General features: G+C 41.3%; 4 protein-coding genes across 6 annotated transcripts; all 4 read right to left on the bottom strand.

The window, feature by feature from the left end:
• Positions 1–608: 608 nt before the first annotated feature.
• Positions 609–5,129, bottom strand: LOC128132637 (serine/threonine-protein kinase/endoribonuclease IRE1a-like). 2 transcript variants are annotated; one of them, XM_052769335.1, is made up of 8 exons: positions 4,989–5,128; positions 4,155–4,312; positions 3,343–3,574; positions 1,984–3,257; positions 1,713–1,885; positions 1,385–1,631; positions 1,005–1,308; positions 609–901 (listed from the first exon to the last, which is right to left on the bottom strand). In XM_052769335.1, exons 2-8 carry the CDS (start codon positions 4,295–4,297, stop codon positions 764–766), a joined length of 2,511 nt encoding a protein of 836 aa, XP_052625295.1. In that variant the 5' UTR covers positions 4,298–4,312; positions 4,989–5,128; the 3' UTR covers positions 609–763. The 2 variants fall into 2 exon arrangements, with proteins under 2 accessions (XP_052625295.1, XP_052625296.1); XM_052769336.1 differs by lacking the exon at positions 4,155–4,312 and having other exon boundaries at positions 4,989–5,129.
• LOC128132638 (uncharacterized) lies at positions 4,831–5,547 on the bottom strand. The gene has a single exon (XM_052769337.1). The coding sequence runs from the start codon at positions 5,407–5,409 to the stop codon at positions 4,942–4,944; it is 468 nt and encodes a 155-aa protein (XP_052625297.1). The 5' UTR covers positions 5,410–5,547; the 3' UTR covers positions 4,831–4,941.
• Positions 5,548–19,939: 14,392 nt separating this feature from the next.
• LOC128132636 (uncharacterized) lies at positions 19,940–20,641 on the bottom strand. Its single transcript, XM_052769334.1, has one exon. The coding sequence runs from the start codon at positions 20,516–20,518 to the stop codon at positions 20,051–20,053; it is 468 nt and encodes a 155-aa protein (XP_052625294.1). The 5' UTR covers positions 20,519–20,641; the 3' UTR covers positions 19,940–20,050.
• Positions 20,642–21,590: 949 nt separating this feature from the next.
• Positions 21,591–25,527, bottom strand: LOC111894897 (serine/threonine-protein kinase/endoribonuclease IRE1a). Of its 2 annotated transcripts, none has more exons than XM_023890979.3 (7): positions 25,137–25,527; positions 24,325–24,556; positions 22,966–24,239; positions 22,695–22,867; positions 22,367–22,613; positions 21,987–22,290; positions 21,591–21,883 (listed from the first exon to the last, which is right to left on the bottom strand). In XM_023890979.3, the coding sequence occupies exons 1-7, from the start codon at positions 25,277–25,279 to the stop codon at positions 21,746–21,748; spliced, it is 2,511 nt and encodes an 836-aa protein (XP_023746747.1). In that variant the 5' UTR covers positions 25,280–25,527; the 3' UTR covers positions 21,591–21,745. The 2 variants fall into 2 exon arrangements, with proteins under 2 accessions (XP_023746747.1, XP_052625293.1); XM_052769333.1 differs by having other exon boundaries at positions 25,027–25,166.
• Between the last annotated feature and the right edge of the window lie 226 nt (positions 25,528–25,753).

Here is a 25,753-nt window from a genome sequence, read left to right as displayed (position 1 = left end):
TTTGGATTGGTATTATGCACATTCGGGCTAAAATGATTTTATGTCGAATAATTAAAATTTAATACTTATTCACGATAATATAGTTATTTGATATGGAAAAAATAAAAATAAATAACTAGTTGTAATCAAATATGATATAGGTCTATAGGGGATAGCGTTTGATTATTTAAAAAATTCTTATAAATAAAATACTGATGTATAAATTGATTAAAAAAAATACTTTTGGAAAAATAATTTTAGAGGTGTGAAGTGCAAGTTAAAGAAGTCTCTCAAAACTAGCAGGTTAAGAGAACTCGTAAATAAAATACTAATATATGGATAATTTCGTTACAGTTATAAAATTGAAAATTTGATCCGAAAATAAGTAAAATATAGTCAACCAAATAGTTAAAATTGATTATTACTACGATGAAATAACAATTACAAAAATATACATCCACATATTCCCTTAAACAATTTCATCTTTGTTATAGTTTTTTAGATCAAGATATTTCAAAATGATAAACATACTTTTTCTGTGAAAACATTGTATTTGATAACATCACGTCATATGGTATTATTAAGAAATTAAACAACTAATATTGTAAAATATTGAAAGAAAAAGTGCATTTCCATACAATAAAGATTCATATATATTAATATTGATGTATATCATACATTACTATATATTACATATATCATATTTACATAAACAACCACTATGAAATAGATTTATACATAAATATAAACAACTTAAAAGAGTTGCCACAAACACAATACATAATTAATGCTCCAAGTACTTATAGAACCATTCTTCATCCTTACAATAATGGTACATAACATTGTACACCTCCATCAACAGCTTCGGGAACCGACTCCCAAAATAATCATTAAACCCCTCCGGTACACCTCCCAACAATTCCTGTGTCCAATAATCATCAAAACAATCATTAACACAGTACAACCTGTCCTGTCCTGTCAATAAAAAAAAAGTGATAACGTTCTGTATGTTGAGAAAATCGAACCTGAATTTCTTTGGGTAATTCGCGGTAATGATTTAATTTATTTCGAATGACGCGAAGCAAGTCACGCACACCGTTGTATTTATACCGCCTATACCGACCAATGTTATTGATGAATTCCGGTTCCATCTTTTCATCCCATTTTCCACCCAAAGCCACCGAACCTTTACTTTCCAATTCCCTAAGAAGAACGGAATCACATTCCCGGTCTTCCAATTCCACCCGATCACTAGTATCCCTTAGAAACGACATTCTCACCTCGGAATCCCAAAACAAAGGATGATGCAACACATCCACAGCCCTTGGCCTACAATGCAAATTCTTTATTAATTTAAAACGTCAGAGGAAGTAGGAGGACTGAAATTGTAATTTTATAACTTTACCTGAGTTCAGGGTTAGGGTTTAGTAATCTAGAGAAGAGGTCAAAAGCTTCCGGAATATGTCGAACTAAAAAAAGGTTGACTCGGTTTTTGACCACATTCACATCACGTTCAAGATGATCACCAAATGGGTGTCTGCCACATGTCATGCAGAAAAACAGGACACAACCTAAACTGAACAAATCTATCGCACGTGTTTGGCGTCCATGAAGAAGTTGTTCGGGTGCTTGCCACCCTGAACTTCCGGAACCTGACGAAAATAACCCGTAACAATTTACAACGTGTCAAAAACAGCCCGGTTTTTGTAATTAAGTTGGTTTTATCTTCTTACCAGTAGCATGGAGTCCTAATGACAACATGTCGCCAACGAGGCGTCTGCTAATTCCCATGTCAGAAAGCTTCCCACATATTGATTTTTCTTTGACTATTAACACATTGTGTGGCTTTAAATCCCGATGAATGATCCCTAATTCATGCAAATGAACAAGCCCAGATACTATATCCCTATAATAATAATAAACATCAAAGTAAAGATATAAATAAAGTAACACATGTAAATAAAGTACAATGTTGTTGTTATAAATGGTTGGATGTACATGTACCTCATCAATTTTAACAAAATAGGCGAAGGGTATCCATTTGGTTTCCATAAATGAACATCATGCATGATGATGTCACGATTGATTGAATCTAATTCTAAACCCCCTTTCTTCATTTGAATTAAATCATAAAGGCTACAAGCACAACGCTCCAAAGAAAGATAAACAAAATCATGATCATATTCCACTCCATACCACCTAACAATATTTGGATGTTGATCAGAAGCAATAAGATTTTGAATTTCTTTAAATGCAACATCATGGTGGGCCCTCACGAGGCGTTTCACAGCAACCTTACGACCTTCGTATACCCCTTCAAGAACAACTGTTCCATTACTACCCTTTGCAATTTCTTTATTTGACACAAATAGTTTGCCTATAGAACGCCCTTCTGTGTCACATTCGATTAAATGATTAAAATTTAGCACTGGATTTCTTTCACTATCAACATTTCCATCTTCATTGGCATAAATCCTTCCTTGTTTCCTATGCCTCTTCCTTCTAGAAGAAGAGGAAGGTTTTTGTTTCAACATTGCAGCCATTATGGTATGATGGCGATACATAAGACCACCAATGGCAATAATCAGAATGAAAATTACAACAAACGCCATTCGCCCTTCGGAAAGAAAGTTGACTTTTTTCACATCTTGTTGACTAGGGATTTCGGGGTTTTGGGTGTCAAGGTTATTGTTTGAATTGGGTAGTAAAGGTTTATTTTGAGGGAGTAGAAGGATTGGAACTTTTTTTTCTGCTTGTTTTCCATGGATTTTATAAGAACCAAGCTTATGAGATGTACGTAGCCTATGGACAACAGCTTTTGACTGACATGACAAGGGCATGTTGAAGTCAAAGTCAAAGTCAAAGTCAACACTGGATTTTGAGCGAAGATTATTTGGGAGAGGTAAAGACGGACGAATGATTTTATTTGGAGGTTCTTGACAAAGTAAAGCAACATCAATGTCTGCTACAGTCACATTCCATAGAACTTTGTCAGAATTTGCAGCAAATGATGTGAGTAAGTAATCTGTTCTTGTGAAGGAGAATTGTTTATCAGGTTTTTCATTGACCATAGTTGACTTCTCATTTTTCATGGTGGTTTTTTGGAAGATGAAATTTGAGTGTTCATTGGTTGATGAGCTGTGATGAACACGTATTAACCTTCCAGTGTTAGCATCAACTACAAATGCAGTAGTTTTTTTGGATCCAAGAATAACTCCTCCATCCTCTGATACGTGTGGCATGATTCTGATGAATTCCTCCATGGTCATATCCATACTCTGTAAGTTACAAATAGGTAGTTGAAATTGAATAATAAAGTACATTGTTGATATTGGTAGCAAGAGTAAAGTTTCAGAAATTTACCACTTTGCCAAGATCTGTGTGTGCATACAGCTTCCAATCATCCCCACAGTCTACATAATAACTGCCTTCAGGCACAGGTGCACTTTCCTTATCATCATCATGGCTGGTAGAAGCCTGGTATGAAGAGTAGATTGGAGATCCTGATGCAAATGACCAAATTATCCTCCCAGAATCACGATACACCAAATTGATTGTACCATCCAATGCAGCAACAAGGGCAGTGTCATGATTACTGTTTGGAGAGAGAGGTATGTAAGTGCATGAAAGAGAATTACTTCAAATGATACTACAAAAAAAGTACCCTAATATCATAAATTTGCAAAATTATGTTGAGTGCAGCACTCTGCTTATGTAAGATCATGTTTATCTTGGTTAATTGTGGTAAAATCCTGAACCTTAATTAAAAAAGCCTTTGCACTTGTTAGAATGAAGAGCAAACCCTGTGTAGAGTATGTGAGAGTAAGCAATTATAACATTCATAGTTACAAGTTTATTGCAAAGGAACCATTGTGAATTGCATAGAATTGCCCATTCCAACAAATAAGGGGAAATTGGAGTTATAATAAGTAATATGGGACCAAAATCGAGCCAAGCTGAAGTTGAGAACAAAATTCATGGTAATACTTCAGTTCAACCGAAAGAGCAAAATTTACAGAACCCAAACTACATGGCAGCAGCATGGATCGATATACAGATCTTCACCTTGATAAAGAGGGAAAACAGAATGGCAGCAGGCAGCCATGTGTACATGCATGAGAAGAAACTGTTCATCAACAACCTCAAATTAACGAGTAAAAAAGGAGAAAACTTACTCCGGAAAAGATAACAGAGACCGCCTAGCCGGTGCTTGATTGACTTTCGAGATTTCCAAGTTTTGAACGCTGTCAATCGATCCAAACAACAGCAAAAAGAGCAAGAAATCGGCAAATAAATAGCGGATCAAGGCGTAATTCATCGATTGCGATTGATTCTGATAGCAAACAGGGTTGGATTGATTGTGAATTGAACTCAATTTGCTACCAAATCATAATGATTTAGGGTAAAAATTCAACTTCGTAAGACGACTATGAAGGATATGCAGGGAACGAAGGATTGCCGGAGGAATATTCGAAGTTATATGATATAACAAGAAAAAAAATAAGTTTAATGATGTTTTTTGACCATTTGGAAAAGATTTTTACCCATCTAAGTCATTTCATTTTCCTATTAAGCATTTACTAATTGTACAATCAACCAACTAATTAAATCTATCATATCCATTTCAACAAAACCTAAGCAACAGAGATACTGGTTTTCTGTTAAACCATCACATTTGCAGATGTTTCAACATACAAAAATTTCACAAGAATTTAAACTTCGATTGCAATAATCACTTTTCCACAAGTTAAAACAAAAGACTATACAAAGATTGCAAGATATATGAAATCACAGGCTTCAAGTTTCACCTTTCAACACAGGAAAACCTTTAAACAACTTCAAACACGAAGATTTTATGCAGTTTTTCAAAGCAATTTTCAAATACTCAAATCCAGATATCATCTCAAGTACACCAGTCTACAAAAATCTAACATTCATTAATCAAGATTTCAAGATTCATCATCAATCCAACTCCTTTTCAACCTTAATCCCCATAGATTTAGCTGTACCTATAATTGATTTTGAAATCGCCTCCAAGGACATGTACTGACAATACGGATCTGCTTGCTTCACCTTTGCGATTTCATAGATGTGTTTTAGGGTTAGGGTTGATGCAACAACATGACCTGCACGTCCACTCCCGGAGTCAATTCCAGCGGCTTTTTTTAGAAACCAGGTGACTGAAGGAGAACGAACGCTCAATTCAAAAGTATTGTCTTTGAAAACAGTCACAGTAGCAGCGATTGGAGCTTCCGATTTGTATTTCTGTGTGCGAGCGTTGAAGTCCTTGCAGAACGCCATTAGGTTAACTTTGTACTGACCTACAGCCGGACCTACCGGTGGTCCAGGTCTTGCTCCGCCGGCTGGGATGGTGAGACGGACTGTCGCCGCCACTGGCCGACGCGTTAGAATTTCCTTCAGGGACGCCATTTAACTACAACCCGAACAAGAACATAAAAATTGGAACAGTAAAACGAAAAAACCTAAACGCTAAACTACGAGATGAAGAAATTAAAAGAGAAGGATAACAGAATGAGAATGATGTATGTGCTTGTTGTGGAGTGTGAATGAGTGAAAAAACGGCTTCTATACCCTTTCCTTATTGGTCCTCTTTCCTTCCAAGGCCTAAATCCATACAAAGTCCAAAAAGGCATCCAAGCCCCACTATAAGTCCTCTAAGGCCATATATTGCCCAAGAACCCCCAACATGGCCTGAAGCCCAAAAATGACCTACTACAATCAGGTGGGCCCGAGGCCCAACTTAAACAAGTCCAAAGCCCAAAACTAATCGAGCCTAAAAATCATCTAAGCCAACAAACTATGTACGTGCCACGTATACGGCTCGGACGCCCAGCGTATGCTGATGACCATCTGGAGTCAGGATACTGACCCAATACATGCAGCATACCCTAGATTATGCTTAACGTATTGGCCAGTTAGCCCAAACTCATTCCCATGTCTTAATCCATTCAACCTTTACTTCTAAAACTTAGATCAAAGCTCAAAATATCGTCTTAAGCCATAGAGTTGAAAACTTTATGCTTTTTCATGCATTTATGGGGCTCAAACCATGAATTTAACCCATTAACTCACTTGGATGGTTACTAACACTTGCATGGTTGAGTCTTAACCACCAAGATCCAACTTTTATGTCTCAAAACACTTCCAAGAGTCCAAAAGGACAACCCAAATGGCCTGGAGTTTCTCATACTCCAAGAAACCAAGCTATGGGGCCAAAAGGTGCCATATTCTTCCCTAAACCTAGATCTAAGCTTGTAATGATCAAGGTTCAAACTTTATACCTTCAGTAGGCTAGAAATGATGCACAACCTATGGATCTAAAAGCTCCTTCTTCTCCTTTACTTCTTTCCAAACCTCCTTCTTCTTCAAAACCTCCAAAGAACACCAAAATACTCAAGGTAAGCTCAAAGATGCACTCAAGAAGGCTAGGGTTCGATATTGACACTAAAATGGAAGTGGAGGCTGAGAGGGTAAAGGACTTGAGGGACTTAAGGTCTTTAAATAGGGTGCAAACACTAAAAAATAGGGTTTGCCCCTAGCTTGATTACGCCCAACGTACGTCGAGGATCCCCCGATGATGCGCATGCAAGGAGTACGTTGTGCGTACCTAGTGTACGTCCTACATACTTACGAGTCCCCCACCACCTTTTTACTTGAATTTAAATAGAATAAATCATTAACTCGTATCTGGTGACTTTGGTGCGATAAAAATTATAGGGACTAAAACTATAATTAATGCAAATTAACACTACATGGACCACAATAACAATTGTTGAAATTGAAAACTATAGGGGCCAAAAATATAGATAATGCAAATTAAAAACTATGGGACCAACACTATAATTATCTTAAATTTAAAACTATAAGGACCAAAATTGTTATTAATAGAAAATATAAGAACCAAAACCGTAATTATGCAAATTAAAAAATATGGGTACAAAAACTTTAATTAATAGAAATTATAAATTACAGGGAGCAAACTTGTAATTATTAAAATTAAAAATTATAGGGACCAAAACTATAACTAAACAATTTCCTAGTACTTAAAAAGATAGTAGGATAAATGTAGTTCAATTTTTTCATATATGCAAATGTAGTTAATAAACAATACATGTACTTCATTGTTTTAGGAATTACAAATCATATGATTATGTTGGAACAAGTTCATTACTCCAGTGCCACTCGTTTTTCTACACTAGTGTCATTCCTATCCTATAGGATCAACCTTCTTCATTACCCTTAATTTGGTGATTCTCTTAGAGTTTTTCATTTGCCTCTTCACATTGCTTCAACTTCCAGGCTACTACATGTGTTTCTTCAATCGTGAGAGATTCCTCCACCTCTTGGGGTGCCTTGTTTTCTTTGACTATTGGACATTTTTGTGGCATGTTTGTCTACATAGGATGCATTTTGTAGTTGTCCCCACTTTATAACAATATGTATCCCTCTAACTTTGTAAGGTCTCTCTTTTTGTTGATGATTGGTCTTCCTGTTATTCTTTTATGTTTTGGGGAAAACACTATTACAACATGTCACTGCCATTAATGGGATTGATTATGTACTAATAGTAGCTTTCGAACATTTTTGTTGTTAACCATTCTACAACATATTGCTTTACATTCCTATTTACATAGGAAATTGCAACAGTAACATGCATATACGGTATACCAGTGAAATGTCATACTTTACAAGCACACATGTTTGCATTCAAATGATCACCAAAACCTTGATGCAGAAGTCTTACTTAAATGTCGATGCATCCCACTTGGAATTACTCCCTGATACCACTGATGCGGCTTAATTTTTTCAATCCTCCTTCTAACTGAGGGACATATAGCTAAGTTCCAATTTTCTTCCCTTCGTTTTCTAATGATACATCCTATCCATCACAAATATTGTTATTTCCGCCAAGATTGCTAGAATAGGTTTCTTCATAGCAATCACAAGTGTTGCATTGAAAGATTTTGAATTGTCGTTCTTAACAATATTGTAACACCCATCTTCTTCAAAATAAGCCATACACCATGTTTTAGGTTGCCTTTCCATCAAATGCTCATATGCAGTTGTGTTTATCAACCTAATTTGATTCACTGTAGTTTCAAATATTGATGTATTTAAGGCCTTTACAACTATCTACCAAAGCTTCCTATATTCAACATTTGCGGACGTTTTCTTAAAGCTGGCATAGATGTGCCTAACATATTGTTTATTCTCACTTTATGCATCCTTGAATCCAACAATCATTTACACCTCTTAGACATATATGTATCTTTGAAATACAACATGTAGAATTAGGCATAATATCTACATCTACATTCACAATAGAACCTAGATTAGACTTTAAAATCTAACCATAACTTCATAATTTTTCATAATGTGGATGTACCTTCGATCTCATTTAAAACATGTTTCTTTGCATTCTACCCTACAAAACACTAATCTTTATGTTGAATCTCTTCATAACTTCATGTGCCATTTTTCCATAACTTATTTTAAGGGTTTTCCAAAATGTGATTAACAAATTGCTTTCCCACCCATGAATATGTGACAAATGACCTAAAGATAAAGGTTCTAGTATAATTATGTTCTACAATTAATGAATTAGTACAAAATTTTCTTTACTAATCCAACTTACACGTAATGTAGAAGGACATGAAACCTATTCTGTAGCACTTGGTTTCCGGTATGTGAATTTTATTTGAGCATTGCCCTAATTTAGCCTTAGACTCGGCGAGTCATAGGGTCCGACTCGCCGAGTAGGGACGGGACTCAGGACGCGATTTAAGTAGGCGACTCGACGAGTCCATATCCTGGACTCGGCGAGTCACCGCTGCGGGATGAAACCCTAAGTTTCAAGGGTTTGCACCCTATTTAAACTCTCATTCCGCCCCAACTCGTCCCCATTCACCCCCAGAACTCCCCCTACATCGTTTTCCCTTGTTTTCTTGAGAGTTTGAGGTGCTCTTGGTGTGTTCTTGAAGGTTTTGAAGTGTAAGAGGAGTAGATCAAGAAGAGGAGAAGGAGATCAGCCATCCTTGTGTCATTTCAACAATTCCTTTGAGGTATAACCCGTTTTCCCCTTGATTCTATGCTTAAAACTTCATTTGGGTCCTTCTTGGTCAATTTCCCAAGTTTGCATGTTCATTATATGTTGTAATAAGGCGTTTGGCCTTTGGATCTATGTAAGATTGAGCTCCAGGAGCTCAAATCTGTTAGCTTTTTGGCCCCATAAGACTTGTTAGCCCTAGATCTACCATTTTGGGACATTTTGAGCCTTATAATCCATATTGGTGAATATCCACACGTAAAGTTGGAAACTTTACGTGTGATTCGTGTCCTAGAAGTCCAGATCTATGAATGGCATGGTCTGGAACCGAGCAAATCGGTATATTTAAGGAGTGCATGGCGACGACTCGGCGAGTCGCATAGGTGACTCGGCGAGTCTGGTCGCGAGTCACCGAATTGGTCCCTTCTTCATGTGTCGAGTTGAGCCTTGAGTCACAGGGGGTGACTCGGTGAGTTGGGAGCTGAACTCACCCATGTTAGGACTCGGCGAGTCAATGCCCTGACTCGGCGAGTCCAAGGCAATCTTCATAGTTCAAGAACAGACTCGGCGAGTTGTTCATACAACTCGGCGAGTCTTAGCATAAAGTGTTCATCGGATGAAGATGAACTCGACGAGTTGTTCATACAACTCGGCGAGTAGGATGAAGGTGTTGAATGGCAGTTAGAAGGCGAACTCGTCGAGTCATAGCCCGACTCGACGAGTAGAACCAGGGACCCAGGACATTGGTTTGCTAGGGACTCGGCGAGTGGTGATCCACTCGGCGAGTCGGGTCAACTGAAAGTTGACTCCAGCTTTGGCTTAGAGTTAATCCAGGGGTAAAATGGTCATTTTACCTAAAGGACAGTTAGCAGTGTTTGATTGAGTATGTCGTGGAAATTGCAGCCGGAGGACTCCCGGAGCAGCAGCAGTCAGTTAGTTCCCGATCAGTTCAGCAGCTACTTTGAGGTGAGTCACCTTCCAGTAGCGGTGGGTCTAAGGCCACAATGCCGACCCACCAGTAGGAGTTGTATGATAGATGATTGTCTTTGTGATATCATCTAAGTTCGCTAGTACCGGATATGTTATATGTTAGCGTGATATGTTGTATGTGATAGTAGTCGAGTTCGGTCACTAGGACCGAAGGGTAGTCAGACACCCCAGATACGTCTGACAGTATGTGACGATATGTATGCATGCTGGCTTGTTATGTTATATGTGATCGTAGTAGTAGGGGTGAAATAGTCCCCGCGGATCGGTTGTTAGGACCGATGGGTAGTCAGCACCCCAGAATGGCTTGACACGGGTAAGACGGCACCCCAAAATGGCCGTATGGGTAGGTCAGCACCCCAGAATGGCTTGACACGGGTAGGTCGGCACCCCAGAATGGCCGTACCGGGTAGTCAGGCACCCCAGAATAGCCTGGCAGTATATATGTTATGTGTTTGTATGGTATGCGGTACGTTGGGGGAACTCACTAAGCTTTGTGCTTACGTTTACAGTTTTGTTTTCAGGTACCTCTGCATCGAAGGGGAAGGAGCCGACGCGGTAGCGGCACGTCATACACACACTCTTCGGTTTCCGCATTTATGAGACTTACTGGGATTGTACTCTGATATTTGATGGGATGTACGGTTTGGCTTTTGAGAACATGGTTGCAATGTGTTATGGTGTGAACAAACAATGTTTCTTTTATTTAGACAATGTTTTATTTATTAATGTTTTCTAAAGTAATATAAAAAAAAAAAAAAAAAAAAAAAATTTGGGTCGTTACAAGTTGGTATCAGAGCCCTGGTTTGAGGGATTCGGACACGCCTTCGGGAGTGTTTGGACTCAAACCGAGGGATTGAAAGATTTTTCCAAAAGAAATTATTCTTTAAAACCCGGAAAAGAGTCACGAGAAAGAGTAAAGTGTGTGACGTGCGCGACCGGCCGAGCTCAAGTAAGTATTCCCCATAGTACCCATACAAGTTTATGTTATGTTTATCAGCTTTATGAATATTGCATGCTAGAATAGGCTAAGGATCTAGGAGTGATGCCTTATGTGCCTGTTTATTTGTTCCAGCTTATTGAATATTGCATGTTAGAATTGAGTAGACAGCAGTAGGGTAGCCTGTTTAGGTTATGCCTGATAGTATGAGCTTAGCATCCTATGTTAAGTGTCGTTTCTTGTTCTAAGAACAGTTTTGGCTTGAGTCTGTTTTTCCTTATCCGAATGCTGCTTGCTTCGTGCTTGGTGGGATTCTGAGTAATGGGAGTGAGCCACTAGGTAAACACGTCACACCACATGTAATCAGGGTTGAATAATCCCAAAGTGTTGGAACTGGCCCTATCGCGCAGCTCTTGTTTGAGTCCAACCGTTGTAGGGACGGATCTTTTACTTGAAGGATTATCTAATCCTCATTACATGTGATGGTGTTTAGGTGGTGGCTAACTGGCATTATGAGGAGACCTACAGCAGCTGAGGACCAGTTGTGTTGAACTTGAGTTCTCCCTAGGGCAAGCCTAGGGTGAGAATATCGGAGAGTAGCAGTAGTAGAGGGGAGTTGGTGGAGTCGAGGAATTCCTCGGAGAAGGTACGGATAGATGTGGAAGGTAGTATGGGCCCGTACTACTGAAAGCAGAGGATCCGTACCCGAGCCGAGGAAGGCCAAGACGAGACCAAGGAACCTGTAAGTAGTTGAGATCCCTCAGAAAGTAGCAGTACCACTAATGATTATTATTGATGTTTTGCAGAATGGTGGTACTTCGACCGAGACCGACATATGGCGGGTCAGGAGAGGGGTCAGGTTCGGGATCTGGCACCGAGCCGATTGAGGAGAGGCTACGTGAGTTCATCACATCGGAGATCACTAGGGGCATCCTTGAGTCGACCCCCATCATCTTTGGGTCGATCAAGGAAGGGATCGTGGAGATGATGGAGGATCGCCTACGGGCATTCAGGAGCGACTTGGCCTCTAGCCAGTCAGGATCTCGCACACTGTCCTTCAAGGACTTCAGGAGCAGTGGTGCGCCGGATTTCCATGGGGTGAAGGACCCCATTGTCGCCAGGCGGTGGATTGCGGATATCGAGTCCGCCCAGTTGATCAGCTTCTGCCCCGAGGGGTCGAAGGTGAGGTACGCAGCAGGGTGTTTACGGGACCGGGCCCGAGATTGGTGGGAGTCAGTGGGTGACTCGATGGGAGCCACGGCTGTCGAGGCAGTGACCTGGTCGGACTTTGTGGCTAGGTTCAGGGCAGAGTTTGCGCCAGCGGTCGAGCTTCAGCAGCTGGCCAGGGAGTTCTTAGACATGAGGCAGACGACAGAGACCGTGGCGGAGATCACCGCCAAGTTTCGGGAGAGGGCTTTATTGGTGCCCCAGTATGCAGGTGACGAGGATATGAGGAGGACTCGTTACCACGATATGCTACGAGCTGACATTCGGGAGCATGTTAGCTTTTCGGCTTGCCCTACCCTGGACTCCATGATTGCCAGGGCTAGGGAGAGAGAGATAGATTTGGAGCACATCCGGAAACGGAAACTTGAGGATGGTCAGGCATCAGGGGCTTCGGGGAAGAAGCCCAAGGGATCAGATGGGAGGCCGAAAGGCCAGTCGGGACCGAGCCGCTGCAGGAGGTGCGGCAGGCCGCACGAGGGGGCGTGCAGGATGGGATCGTCAGGCTGCTACAAGTGCGGCAAGTTTGGGCATATCAGCAGGGATTGCACTGCTCCTGCGACCGTTATTCAGACATCGGAGTTGCTGTGTTTCCACTGCAACCAGAGGGGCCACAAGAAGGCCAATTGCCCCATGTTGACAGCTTCAGCGCCAGTGAAGGCGCCAGCTCCAGCGACCCTGCGGATCACGGATGGCCGTCAGGGCAAGGCAGAGGCTCCAGTAGTGAGGAGTCGGGCATTTCAGTTGACTGCCGAGGAGGCACGCGCCGCGCCCGATGTGGTGACGGGTATGATTCCTTCCTTCTATCTTTTATTTTTCGTTGTTATGATATTGATATGTGCTCTGTGTGTATACATGTGTATTAGGATCGTTCCATGTGAACGGCATTCCGGTTCAGGTATTGTTCGACTCGGGTGCATCCCGATCGTTCGTTTCTCTTGCTCTTAGCAAGAGATTTCATGAGACTTCAGGCGAGTTAGATTGCCCGTTAGAGGTAGAGATTGCCGATGATCGATCGGTGCGAGCATCGACGGTGTTTCGAGATTGTGTCCTGCGACTGTTTGAGGAGTGTTACCTGGTAGACTTGGTTCCCATTCCATTGCGTGGGAACAAGGTGATTATTGGTATGGATTGGTTGAGCCCTAATGGGGCAGTGATAGATTGCGCACAGCAGCTAGTGCGAGTCAAGACCCCAAGCGGGGGAGAGTTAGTGATTCATGGAGAGCGGCCGCAGTGTGGACCCACTGTATGTTCAGCAGCGAGGGCTAGGCGCTACCTTCAGCAGGGATGCGCGGGTTATGTCGCGTACGTGATGGACACCCGGGAGGCGGGTAAGGCGACCGTGAGCGAGGTCCCGGTGGTTCGAGATTTTGCTGATGTTTTTCCGGAGGAACTACCTGGGATACCTCCGGAGCGACAGGTGGAGTTCAGGATTGACCTCGTTCCCGGTGCGGCTCCGATAGCCAAAGCACCGTATCGGTTGGCTCCTCCCGAGATGCAGGAGTTGTCTACGCAGCTGCAGGAGCTGCTGGACAAGGGATTTATTCGGCCGAGCAGTTCGCCCTGGGGAGCCCCGATTCTGTTTGTGAAAAAGAAGGATGGGTCGCATCGGATGTGTATAGATTATCGGGAGCTGAACAAGGTAACGGTGAAGAACCGTTACCCGCTTCCGAGGATTGATGACCTCTTTGACCAGCTTCAGGGCGCATCTTGGTTTTCCAAGATTGATTTGCGTTCGGGTTATCATCAGATGAGGGTCAGGGAGGAGGATATGCAGAAGACCGCGTTTCGGACGCGCTATGGCCATTATGAGTTTGTGGTGATGCCGTTTGGGCTCACCAATGCTCCTGCCGCGTTCATGGACCTCATGAACCGTGTATGCAGACCGATGCTGGATCGGTCTGTGATAGTCTTTATCGATGATATCTTGGTTTATTCCAAGACCCGGGAGGATCATGAGGAGCATTTGAGAGAGGTGTTAGAGACCCTGAGGAGGGAGAGCTTGTATGCCAAGTTCTCCAAGTGTGAGTTTTGGTTGCGCGAGGTGCAATTTCTGGGGCACCTCGTCAACCAGAACGGGATTCTGGTCGATCCGGCCAAGGTCGAGGCCGTGATGAGATGGGAGGTTCCGAAGTCCCCATCTGAGATTCGGAGCTTCCTAGGATTGGCAGGCTACTATCGGAGATTTATCCAGGATTTCTCCAAGATAGCCGTGCCCCTGACGCGGCTGACGAAGAAAGCCGTGGTCTTTCGGTGGGGACCCGAGCAGCAGGCTGCATTTGAGACGCTGAGACAGAGATTGTGTGAGGCGCCGATCTTAGCCCTGCCAGAGGGCGTAGAGGATTTCGTGGTTTATTGCGATGCGTCCATTTCTGGGTTGGGCGCGGTGCTGATGCAAAGGGGGCATGTCATTGCTTACGCTTCGAGGCAGCTCAAGCCTCACGAGGCGAACTACCCGACGCACGATTTGGAGTTGGGGGCGGTGGTATTTGCCCTCAAGATTTGGCGACATTACCTCTATGGGGTTCGGTGTACCATCTACACGGACCACAAGAGCTTGAGGTACCTCATGGACCAGCCGAATCTGAACATGAGGCAGCGTCGGTGGTTGGATGTGGTGAAGGATTATGATTGCGAGATCCTTTACCACCCGGGAAAGGCCAATGTGGTGGCCGATGCGCTTAGCCGCAAGACGGCACCGATCAGGGACGCCTGTTTGAGGATGACTGTGGTGACTCCCCTGTTGGAGCAGATTCGGGAAGCTCAACAGGAGGCTATCAAGGAGGAGCATCGGAAGAGCGAGCGCGTAGTAGGTCAGGTTTCCTCCTTCGATTATGATAGCCGAGGGTTATTGACACTACACCATAGGGTGTGGGTGCCGTATCACGGGGGCGTGCGCCAGATTTTGATGGAGGAGGCGCACAAGTCCCGATTCTCTATTCATCCCGGGGCGACGAAGATGTATAGGGATCTTCGTCTAGACTATTGGTGGCCCTGCATGAAGCGAGATGTGGCATGGTACGTCGAGCGGTGCTTGACCTGCAGGAAGGTCAAGGCCGAACATCAGAGGCCGCATGGCAAGATGCAGCCGTTGGACATTCCACTGTGGAAGTGGGAAGATATCACGATGGATTTTATCACAAAGCTTCCCAGGACCGCACGTGGAGTGGATTCGATTTGGGTCATCGTGGATAGATTGACCAAGAGTGCTCACTTTATTCCGATTCCGGAGAGCATATCGGCCGAGAAATTGGCCGACATCTATATCAGGGAGATTGTGGCACGGCATGGGGTGCCAGTATCGGTGATCTCGGACAGGGATGTGCGTTTTACTTCCAGGTTTTGGAAGAGATTCCATGACGAGTTGGGCACTCGTCTGCATTTCAGCACCGCCTTTCACCCGCAGACAGATGGACAGAGTGAGCGGACCATCCAGACTTTGGAGGACATGTTGCGGGCGTGTGTTCTGGATTTCGGTGGTAGCTGGGATACCTATCTTCCTTTGGCTGAGTTCTCCTACAACAACAGCTATCACGCGAGTATCGACCGCCCTCCCTTCGAGATGTTGTACGGACGGAGGTGTAGGACCCCGATATGCTGGGGTGAGGTTGGCCAGAGAGTTATGGGAAGCACCGAAGTGGTGCTCAAGACGACTGAGAGGATACAGCAGGTCCGGAGCAGGCTTCAGACTGCTCAGAGTCGACAGAAAAGTTATGCCGACAAGCGTCGATCCGATTTAGAGTTCCAGGTAGGGGATATGATCCTCCTGAAGGTGTCGCCGTGGAAAGGCGTCATCCGATTCAGGAAGCGGGGCAAGTTGGGCCCGCGATTCATCGGACCGTTCAGGGTCTTAGCCCGGGTGGGCAAGGTAGCATATAGGCTGGATCTGCCAGCCGAGCTTAGCCAGATCCACAGCACTTTCCATGTTTCGCAGTTGCGGAAGTGCCTAGTGGACGATTCTGCAGTAGTACCTTTGGAGGATATTCAGGTTGATGAGAGCCTGAACTACATCGAGCGCCCAGTCGCAATCCTCGACAGGAAGTCGAAGGATTTAAGGAACAAGAGGGTGGAGCTAGTGAAGGTGCAATGGCAGCACCGCAAGGGTTCAGAGTGGACTTGGGAGCCGGTAGACGAGATGATGGAGCACTACCCCGAGCTGTTTCAGGATCAGGCAGCAGACTTCGAGGACGAAGTCTAAAATAAGTGGGGGAGATTTGTAGCACTTGGTTTCCGGTATGTGAATTTTATTTGAGCATTGCCCTAATTTAGCCTTAGACTCGGCGAGTCATAGGGTCCGACTCGCCGAGTAGGGACGGGACTCAGGACGCGATTTAAGTAGGCGACTCGACGAGTCCATATCCTGGACTCGGCGAGTCACCGCTGCGGGATGAAACCCTAAGTTTCAAGGGTTTGCACCCTATTTAAACTCTCATTCCGCCCCAACTCGTCCCCATTCACCCCCAGAACTCCCCCTACATCGTTTTCCCTTGTTTTCTTGAGAGTTTGAGGTGCTCTTGGTGTATTCTTGAAGGTTTTGAAGTGTAAGAGGAGTAGATCAAGAAGAGGAGAAGGAGATCAGCCATCCTTGTGTCATTTCAACAATTCCTTTGAGGTATAACCCGTTTTCCCCTTGATTCTATGCTTAAAACTTCATTTGGGTCCTTCTTGGTCAATTTCCCAAGTTTGCATGTTCATTATATGTTGTAATAAGGCGTTTGGCCTTTGGATCTATGTAAGATTGAGCTCCAGGAGCTCAAATCTGTTAGCTTTTTGGCCCCATAAGACTTGTTAGCCCTAGATCTACCATTTTGGGACATTTTGAGCCTTATAATCCATATTGGTGAATATCCACACGTAAAGTTGGAAACTTTACGTGTGATTCGTGTCCTAGAAGTCCAGATCTATGAATGGCATGGTCTGGAACCGAGCAAATCGGTATATTTAAGGAGTGCATGGCGACGACTCGGCGAGTCGCATAGGTGACTCGGCGAGTCTGGTCGCGAGTCACCGAATTGGTCCCTTCTTCATGTGTCGAGTTGAGCCTTGAGTCACAGGGGGTGACTCGGTGAGTTGGGAGCTGAACTCACCCATGTTAGGACTCGGCGAGTCAATGCCCTGACTCGGCGAGTCCAAGGCAATCTTCATAGTTCAAGAACAGACTCGGCGAGTTGTTCATACAACTCGGCGAGTCTTAGCATAAAGTGTTCATCGGATGAAGATGAACTCGACGAGTTGTTCATACAACTCGGCGAGTAGGATGAAGGTGTTGAATGGCAGTTAGAAGGCGAACTCGTCGAGTCATAGCCCGACTCGACGAGTAGAACCAGGGACCCAGGACATTGGTTTGCTAGGGACTCGGCGAGTGGTGATCCACTCGGCGAGTCGGGTCAACTGAAAGTTGACTCCAGCTTTGGCTTAGAGTTAATCCAGGGGTAAAATGGTCATTTTACCTAAAGGACAGTTAGCAGTGTTTGATTGAGTATGTCGTGGAAATTGCAGCCGGAGGACTCCCGGAGCAGCAGCAGTCAGTTAGTTCCCGATCAGTTCAGCAGCTACTTTGAGGTGAGTCACCTTCCAGTAGCGGTGGGTCTAAGGCCACAATGCCGACCCACCAGTAGGAGTTGTATGATAGATGATTGTCTTTGTGATATCATCTAAGTTCGCTAGTACCGGATATGTTATATGCTAGCGTGATATGTTGTATGTGATAGTAGTCGAGTTCGGTCACTAGGACCGAAGGGTAGTCAGACACCCCAGATACGTCTGACAGTATGTGACGATATGTATGCATGCTGGCTTGTTATGTTATATGTGATCGTAGTAGTAGGGGTGAAATAGTCCCCGCGGATCGGTTGTTAGGACCGATGGGTAGTCAGCACCCCAGAATGGCTTGACACGGGTAAGACGGCACCCCAGAATGGCCGTATGGGTAGGTCAGCACCCCAGAATGGCTTGACACGGGTAGGTCGGCACCCCAGAATGGCCGTACCGGGTAGTCAGGCACCCCAGAATAGCCTGGCAGTATATATGTTATGTGTTTGTATGGTATGCGGTACGTTGGGGGAACTCACTAAGCTTTGTGCTTACGTTTACAGTTTTGTTTTCAGGTACCTCTGCATCGAAGGGGAAGGAGCCGGCGCGGTAGCGGCACGTCATACACACACTCTTCGGTTTCCGCATTTATGAGACTTACTGGGATTCTACTCTGATATTTGATGGGATGTACGGTTTGGCTTTTGAGAACATGGTTGCAATGTGTTATGGTGTGAACAAACAATGTTTCTTTTATTTAGACAATGTTTTATTTATTAATGTTTTCTAAAGTAATATCAAAAAAAAAAATAAATAAATAAATAAAAAAAAAAATAAATTGGGTCGTTACATATTCCTTGTCATTTTTGCAACAGTTAACTAACAATCTACTTTTGTCATTTTTTCATACCATAGATTATACCCATTAGCAACAACATAATTGCTTAACAATAGTTAAGTTGCTTTATGTTAGATAATCTCATACCAACGATGGGTACCATATTATCCCATTTTCTGAACTAGATCAAAATAAAGATACACTAGGGGTGGGGTTTGGTGTAGTTGCCAACGTATTCTAGAACTTATAAGTAAACTGTATTTGGTCTTAAATAAAAACAATTGTTGCTCAAAAAGGGACCAACACACTATTCAATTCAAAAACATATCCTCTATGAACAACTAATAATGTATCAGACAAGAATGCGTCCACGTGATCATCAAAGTATTCACTTTCGATTCTTCTACCATTATACATAAGCATCCTTTAAAAATCAACAAAATCATCATCATTCGTCAATGCTCTCGACATATGTCTTAGTGATACTTGTCCAACATAGTAGTACACATCAACACACGTCATTAGTCAAAAATTTTATATATAAAATGTAGTCGTTGAAACCCATTCTTTTGAAATCAACATCCATCATAGAAGCTTTAATATGGTTAAAGTAGACTAGGAATTTTAGGTCGAAGTGCATTTGTAGCACACATGTACTTTGATTCATTTGTATCCACAAACCAGTCATTGTCGTTTTCCTTGAATGTTTGAAATCAACATCCATCATAGAAGCTTTAATATGGTTAAACTAGACAAGAGAGTCTTTGTCTTCTTCCATAGGAAGACTATACTCCGAACTAAAGAAAGCTCTAATTTTCACATAATCATGTGTAATGCTCTCTGAAGTGTCCATAGATCAGGGGTACATCTCTAATAGCCACATAGGAAAAAATGATATCAATGTAAAGATTTTATTTCTAAGGAAAACCGGCCAAAACAAATGCCAAATCAGCAACATCCTCCTCCAATTGTATTTTTTTTTTACCACTTCACCAAGTTATATGATATAACAAGAAAAAAAACAAGTTTAATGATGTTTTTTGACCATTTGGAAAAGATTTTTACCCATCTAAGTCATTTCATTTTCCTATTAAGCATTTACTAATTGTACAATCAACCAACTAATTAAATCTATCATATCCATTTCAACAAAACCTAAGCAACAGAGATACTGGTTTTCTGTTAAACCATCACATTTGCAGATGTTTCAACATACAAAAATTTCACAAGAATTTAAACGTCGATTGCAATAATCACTTTTCCACAAGTTAAAACAAAAGACTATACAAAGATTGCAAGATATATGAAATCACAGGCTTCAAGTTTCACCTTTCAACACAGGAAAACCTTTAAACAACTTCAAACACGAAGATTTTATGCAGTTTTTCAAAGCAATTTTCAAATACTCAAATCCAGATATCATCTCAAGTACACCAGTCTACAAAAATCTAACATTCATTAATCAAGATTTCAAGATTCATCATCAATCCAACTCCTTTTCAACCTTAATCCCCATAGATTTAGCTGTACCTATAATTGATTTTGAAATCGCCTCCAAGGACATGTACTGACAATACGGATCTGCTTGCTTCACCTTTGCGATTTCATAGATGTGTTTTAGGGTTAGGGTTGATGCAACAACATGACCTGCACGTCCACTCCCGGAGTCAATTCCGGCGGCTTTTTTTAGAAACCAGGTGACTGAAGGAGAACGAACGCTCAATTCAAAAGTATTGTCTTTGAAAACAGTCACAGTAGCAGCGATTGGAGCTTCCGATTTGTATTTCTGTGTGCGAGCGTTGAAGTCCTTGCAGAACGCCATTAGGTTAACTTTGTACTGACCTACAGCCGGACCTACCGGTGGTCCAGGTCTTGCTCCGCCGGCTGGGATGGTGAGACGGACTGTCGCCGCCACTGGCCGACGCGTTAGAATTTCCTTCAGGGACGCCATTTAACTACAACCCGAACAAGAACATAAAAATTGGAACAGTAAAACGAAAAAACCTAAACGCTAAACTACGAGATGAAGAAATTAAAAGAGAAGGATAACAGAATGATGTATGTGCTTGTTGTGGAGTGTGAATGAGTCGAAAAGTCTGATTTTTAATAGCATAGCGATTGAATTAGGGATTTGCATCTAAACATATGGTTCCAGGTGGAAGAATAAATAAAATTATTCAGACAATTAGAGTGTATACAGATCTTGTGTCAATTCTTGTATAGAGAGAGATAGCTTGAATAATACCTTGAAATGATCAACAATGGAGAAGGAGATTTGCTTGAGCGAAGACGAAGATCGCCGCCGTATCGAGGAGTGTTTCTATTTTAGGCTTTTGGTAGTTTGGGCCGAGCCCCTCCATAAGTGTTTAATCGGGGTTTTTTTTTTCTTCTTCTTCTTCTTTAGGTCCATTGGAATTTGGATTGGTATTATGCACATTCGGGCTAAAATGATTTTATGTCGAATAATTAAAATTTAATACTTATTCACGATAATATAGTTATTTGATATGGAAAAAATAAAAATAAATAACTAGTTGTAATCAAATATGATATAGGCCTATAGGGGATAGCGTTTGATTATTTAAAAAATTCTTATAAATAAAATACTGATGTATAAATTGATTAAGAAAAATACTTTTGGGAAAATAATTTTAGAGGTGTGAAGTGCAAGTTAAAGAAGTCTCTCAAAACTAGCAGGTTAAGAAAACTCGTAAATAAAATACTAATATATGGATAATTTCGTTACAGTTATAAAATTGAAAATTTGATCCGAAAATAAGTAAAATATAGTCAACCAAATAGTTAAAATTGATTATTACTACGATGAAATAACAATTACAAAAATATACCTCCACATATTCCCTTAAACAATTTCATCTTTGTTATAGTTTTTTAGATCAAGATATTTCAAAATGATAAACATACTTTTTCTGTGAAAACATTGTATTTGATAACATCAGGTCATATGGTATTATTAAGAAATTAAACAACTAATATTGTAAAATATTGAAAGAAAAAGAGCATTTCCATACAATAAAGATTCATATATATTAATATTGATGTATATCATACATTACTATATATTACATATATCATATTTACATAAACAACCACTATGAAATAGATTTATACATAAATATAAACAACTTAAAAGAGTTGCCACAAACACAATACATAATTAATGCTCCAAGTACTTATAGAACCATTCTTCATCCTTACAATAATGGTACATAACATTGTACACCTCCATCAACAGCTTCGGGAACCGACTCCCAAAATAATCATTAAACCCCTCCGGTACACCTCCCAACAATTCCTGTGTCCAATAATCATCAAAACAATCATTAACACAGTACAACCTGTCCTGTCCTGTCAATAAAAAAAAAGTGATAACGTTCTGTATGTTGAGAAAATCGAACCTGAATTTCTTTGGGTAATTCGCGGTAATGATTTAATTTATTTCGAATGACGCGAAGCAAGTCACGCACACCGTTGTATTTATACCGCCTATACCGACCAATGTTATTGATGAATTCCGGTTCCATCTTTTCATCCCATTTTCCACCCAAAGCCACCGAACCTTTACTTTCCAATTCCCTAAGAAGAACGGAATCACATTCCCGGTCTTCCAATTCCACCCGATCACTAGTATCCCTTAGAAACGACATTCTCACCTCGGAATCCCAAAACAAAGGATGATGCAACACATCCACAGCCCTTGGCCTACAATGCAAATTCTTTATTAATTTAAAACGTCAGAGGAAGTAGGAGGACTGAAATTGTAATTTTATAACTTTACCTGAGTTCAGGGTTAGGGTTTAGTAATCTAGAGAAGAGGTCAAAAGCTTCCGGAATATGTCGAACTAAAAAAAGGTTGACTCGGTTTTTGACCACATTCACATCACGTTCAAGATGATCACCAAATGGGTGTCTGCCACATGTCATGCAGAAAAACAGGACACAACCTAAACTGAACAAATCTATCGCACGTGTTTGGCGTCCATGAAGAAGTTGTTCGGGTGCTTGCCACCCTGAACTTCCGGAACCTGACGAAAATAACCCGTAACAATTTACAACGTGTCAAAAACAGCCCGGTTTTTGTAATTAAGTTGGTTTTATCTTCTTACCAGTAGCATGGAGTCCTAATGACAACATGTCGCCAACGAGGCGTCTGCTAATTCCCATGTCAGAAAGCTTCCCACATATTGATTTTTCTTTGACTATTAACACATTGTGTGGCTTTAAATCCCGATGAATGATCCCTAATTCATGCAAATGAACAAGCCCAGATACTATATCCCTATAATAATAATAAACATCAAAGTAAAGATATAAATAAAGTAACACATGTAAATAAAGTACAATGTTGTTGTTATAAATGGTTGGATGTACATGTACCTCATCAATTTTAACAAAATAGGCGAAGGGTATCCATTTGGTTTCCATAAATGAACATCATGCATGATGATGTCACGATTGATTGAATCTAATTCTAAACCCCCTTTCTTCATTTGAATTAAATCATAAAGGCTACAAGCACAACGCTCCAAAGAAAGATAAACAAAATCATGATCATATTCCACTCCATACCACCTAACAATATTTGGATGTTGATCAGAAGCAATAAGATTTTGAATTTCTTTAAATGCAACATCATGGTGGGCCCTCACGAGGCGTTTCACAGCAACCTTACGACCTTCGTATACCCCTTCAAGAACAACTGTTCCATTACTACCCTTTGCAATTTCTTTATTTGACACAAATAGTTTGCCTATAGAACGCCCTTCTGTGTCACATTCGATTAAATGATTAAAATTTAGCACTGGATTTCTTTCACTATCAACATTTCCATCTTCATTGGCATAAATCCTTCCTTGTTTCCTATGCCTCTTCCTTCTAGAAGAAGAGGAAGGTTTTTGTTTCAACATTGCAGCCATTATGGTATGATGGCGATACATAAGACCACCAATGGCAATAATCAGAATGAAAATTACAACAAACGCCATTCGCCCTTCGGAAAGAAAGTTGACTTTTTTCACATCTTGTTGACTAGGGATTTCGGGGTTTTGGGTGTCAAGGTTATTGTTTGAATTGGGTAGTAAAGGTTTATTTTGAGGGAGTAGAAGGATTGGAACTTTTTTTTCTGCTTGTTTTCCATGGATTTTATAAGAACCAAGCTTATGAGATGTACGTAGCCTATGGACAACAGCTTTTGACTGACATGACAAGGGCATGTTGAAGTCAAAGTCAAAGTCAAAGTCAACACTGGATTTTGAGCGAAGATTATTTGGGAGAGGTAAAGACGGACGAATGATTTTATTTGGAGGTTCTTGACAAAGTAAAGCAACATCAATGTCTGCTACAGTCACATTCCATAGAACTTTGTCAGAATTTGCAGCAAATGATGTGAGTAAGTAATCTGTTCTTGTGAAGGAGAATTGTTTATCAGGTTTTTCATTGACCATAGTTGACTTCTCATTTTTCATGGTGGTTTTTTGGAAGATGAAATTTGAGTGTTCATTGGTTGATGAGCTGTGATGAACACGTATTAACCTTCCAGTGTTAGCATCAACTACAAATGCAGTAGTTTTTTTGGATCCAAGAATAACTCCTCCATCCTCTGATACGTGTGGCATGATTCTGATGAATTCCTCCATGGTCATATCCATACTCTGTAAGTTACAAATAGGTAGTTGAAATTGAATAATAAAGTACATTGTTGATATTGGTAGCAAGAGTAAAGTTTCAGAAATTTACCACTTTGCCAAGATCTGTGTGTGCATACAGCTTCCAATCATCCCCACAGTCTACATAATAACTGCCTTCAGGCACAGGTGCACTTTCCTTATCATCATCATGGCTGGTAGAAGCCTGGTATGAAGAGTAGATTGGAGATCCTGATGCAAATGACCAAATTATCCTCCCAGAATCACGATACACCAAATTGATTGTACCATCCAATGCAGCAACAAGGGCAGTGTCATGATTACTGTTTGGAGAGAGAGGTATGTAAGTGCATGAAAGAGAATTACTTCAAATGATACTACAAAAAAAGTACCCTAATATCATAAATTTGCAAAATTATGTTGAGTGCAGCACTCTGCTTATGTAAGATCATGTTTATCTTGGTTAATTGTGGTAAAATCCTGAACCTTAATTAAAAAAGCCTTTGCACTTGTTAGAATGAAGAGCAAACCCTGTGTAGAGTATGTGAGAGTAAGCAATTATAACATTCATAGTTACAAGTTTATTGCAAAGGAACCATTGTGAATTGCATAGAATTGCCCATTCCAACAAATAAGGGGAAATTGGAGTTATAATAAGTAATATGGGACCAAAATCGAGCCAAGCTGAAGTTGAGAACAAAATTCATGGTAATACTTCAGTTCAACCGAAAGAGCAAAATTTACAGAACCCAAACTACATGGCAGCAGCATGGATCGATATACAGATCTTCACCTTGATAAAGAGGGAAAACAGAATGGCAGCAGGCAGCCATGTGTACATGCATGAGAAGAAACTGTTCATCAACAACCTCAAATTAACGAGTAAAAAAGGAGAAAACTTACTCCGGAAAAGATAACAGAGACCGCCTAGCCGGTGCTTGATTGACTTTCGAGATTTCCAAGTTTTGAACGCTGTCAATCGATCCAAACAACAGCAAAAAGAGCAAGAAATCGGCAAATAAATAGCGGATCAAGGCGTAATTCATCGATTGCGATTGATTCTGATAGCAAACAGGGTTGGATTGATTGTGAATTGAACTCAATTTGCTACCAAATCATAATGATTTAGGGTAAAAATTCAACTTCGTAAGACGACTATGAAGGATATGCAGGGAACGAAGGATTGCCGGAGGAATATTCGAAGGGGTTTCCGGCTGTCCAATTCAAGCATCTCCGAAGCCGTGTTCCTCTCTGGTGTCTTGTTTGTAGTCTCAGTTACAGTCAACCGGAGAAACGATTATACAGAAAAGCAGCACACGTCACCGGAGAAATTTGCGACATAGTTTCATCTCGACCCTCTATCTATTAGTTTGTACACATTTGGTCCTCAATATCAAAAAACATATACTTTATCTCCTCCTAAACTTATTCCTAAAATTCCTCTAACTGATAATCGACAAAAACAATATGATGATATAATAATACATTAGATTGTAATAGTTATATCAATTTTTTAGAAG

Source organism: Lactuca sativa, chromosome 3, assembly GCF_002870075.4.
Source record: "Lactuca sativa cultivar Salinas chromosome 3, Lsat_Salinas_v11, whole genome shotgun sequence".
NCBI lineage: Eukaryota > Viridiplantae > Streptophyta > Magnoliopsida > Asterales > Asteraceae > Lactuca > Lactuca sativa.
This window is presented reverse-complemented; position numbering and strand designations above follow the sequence as displayed.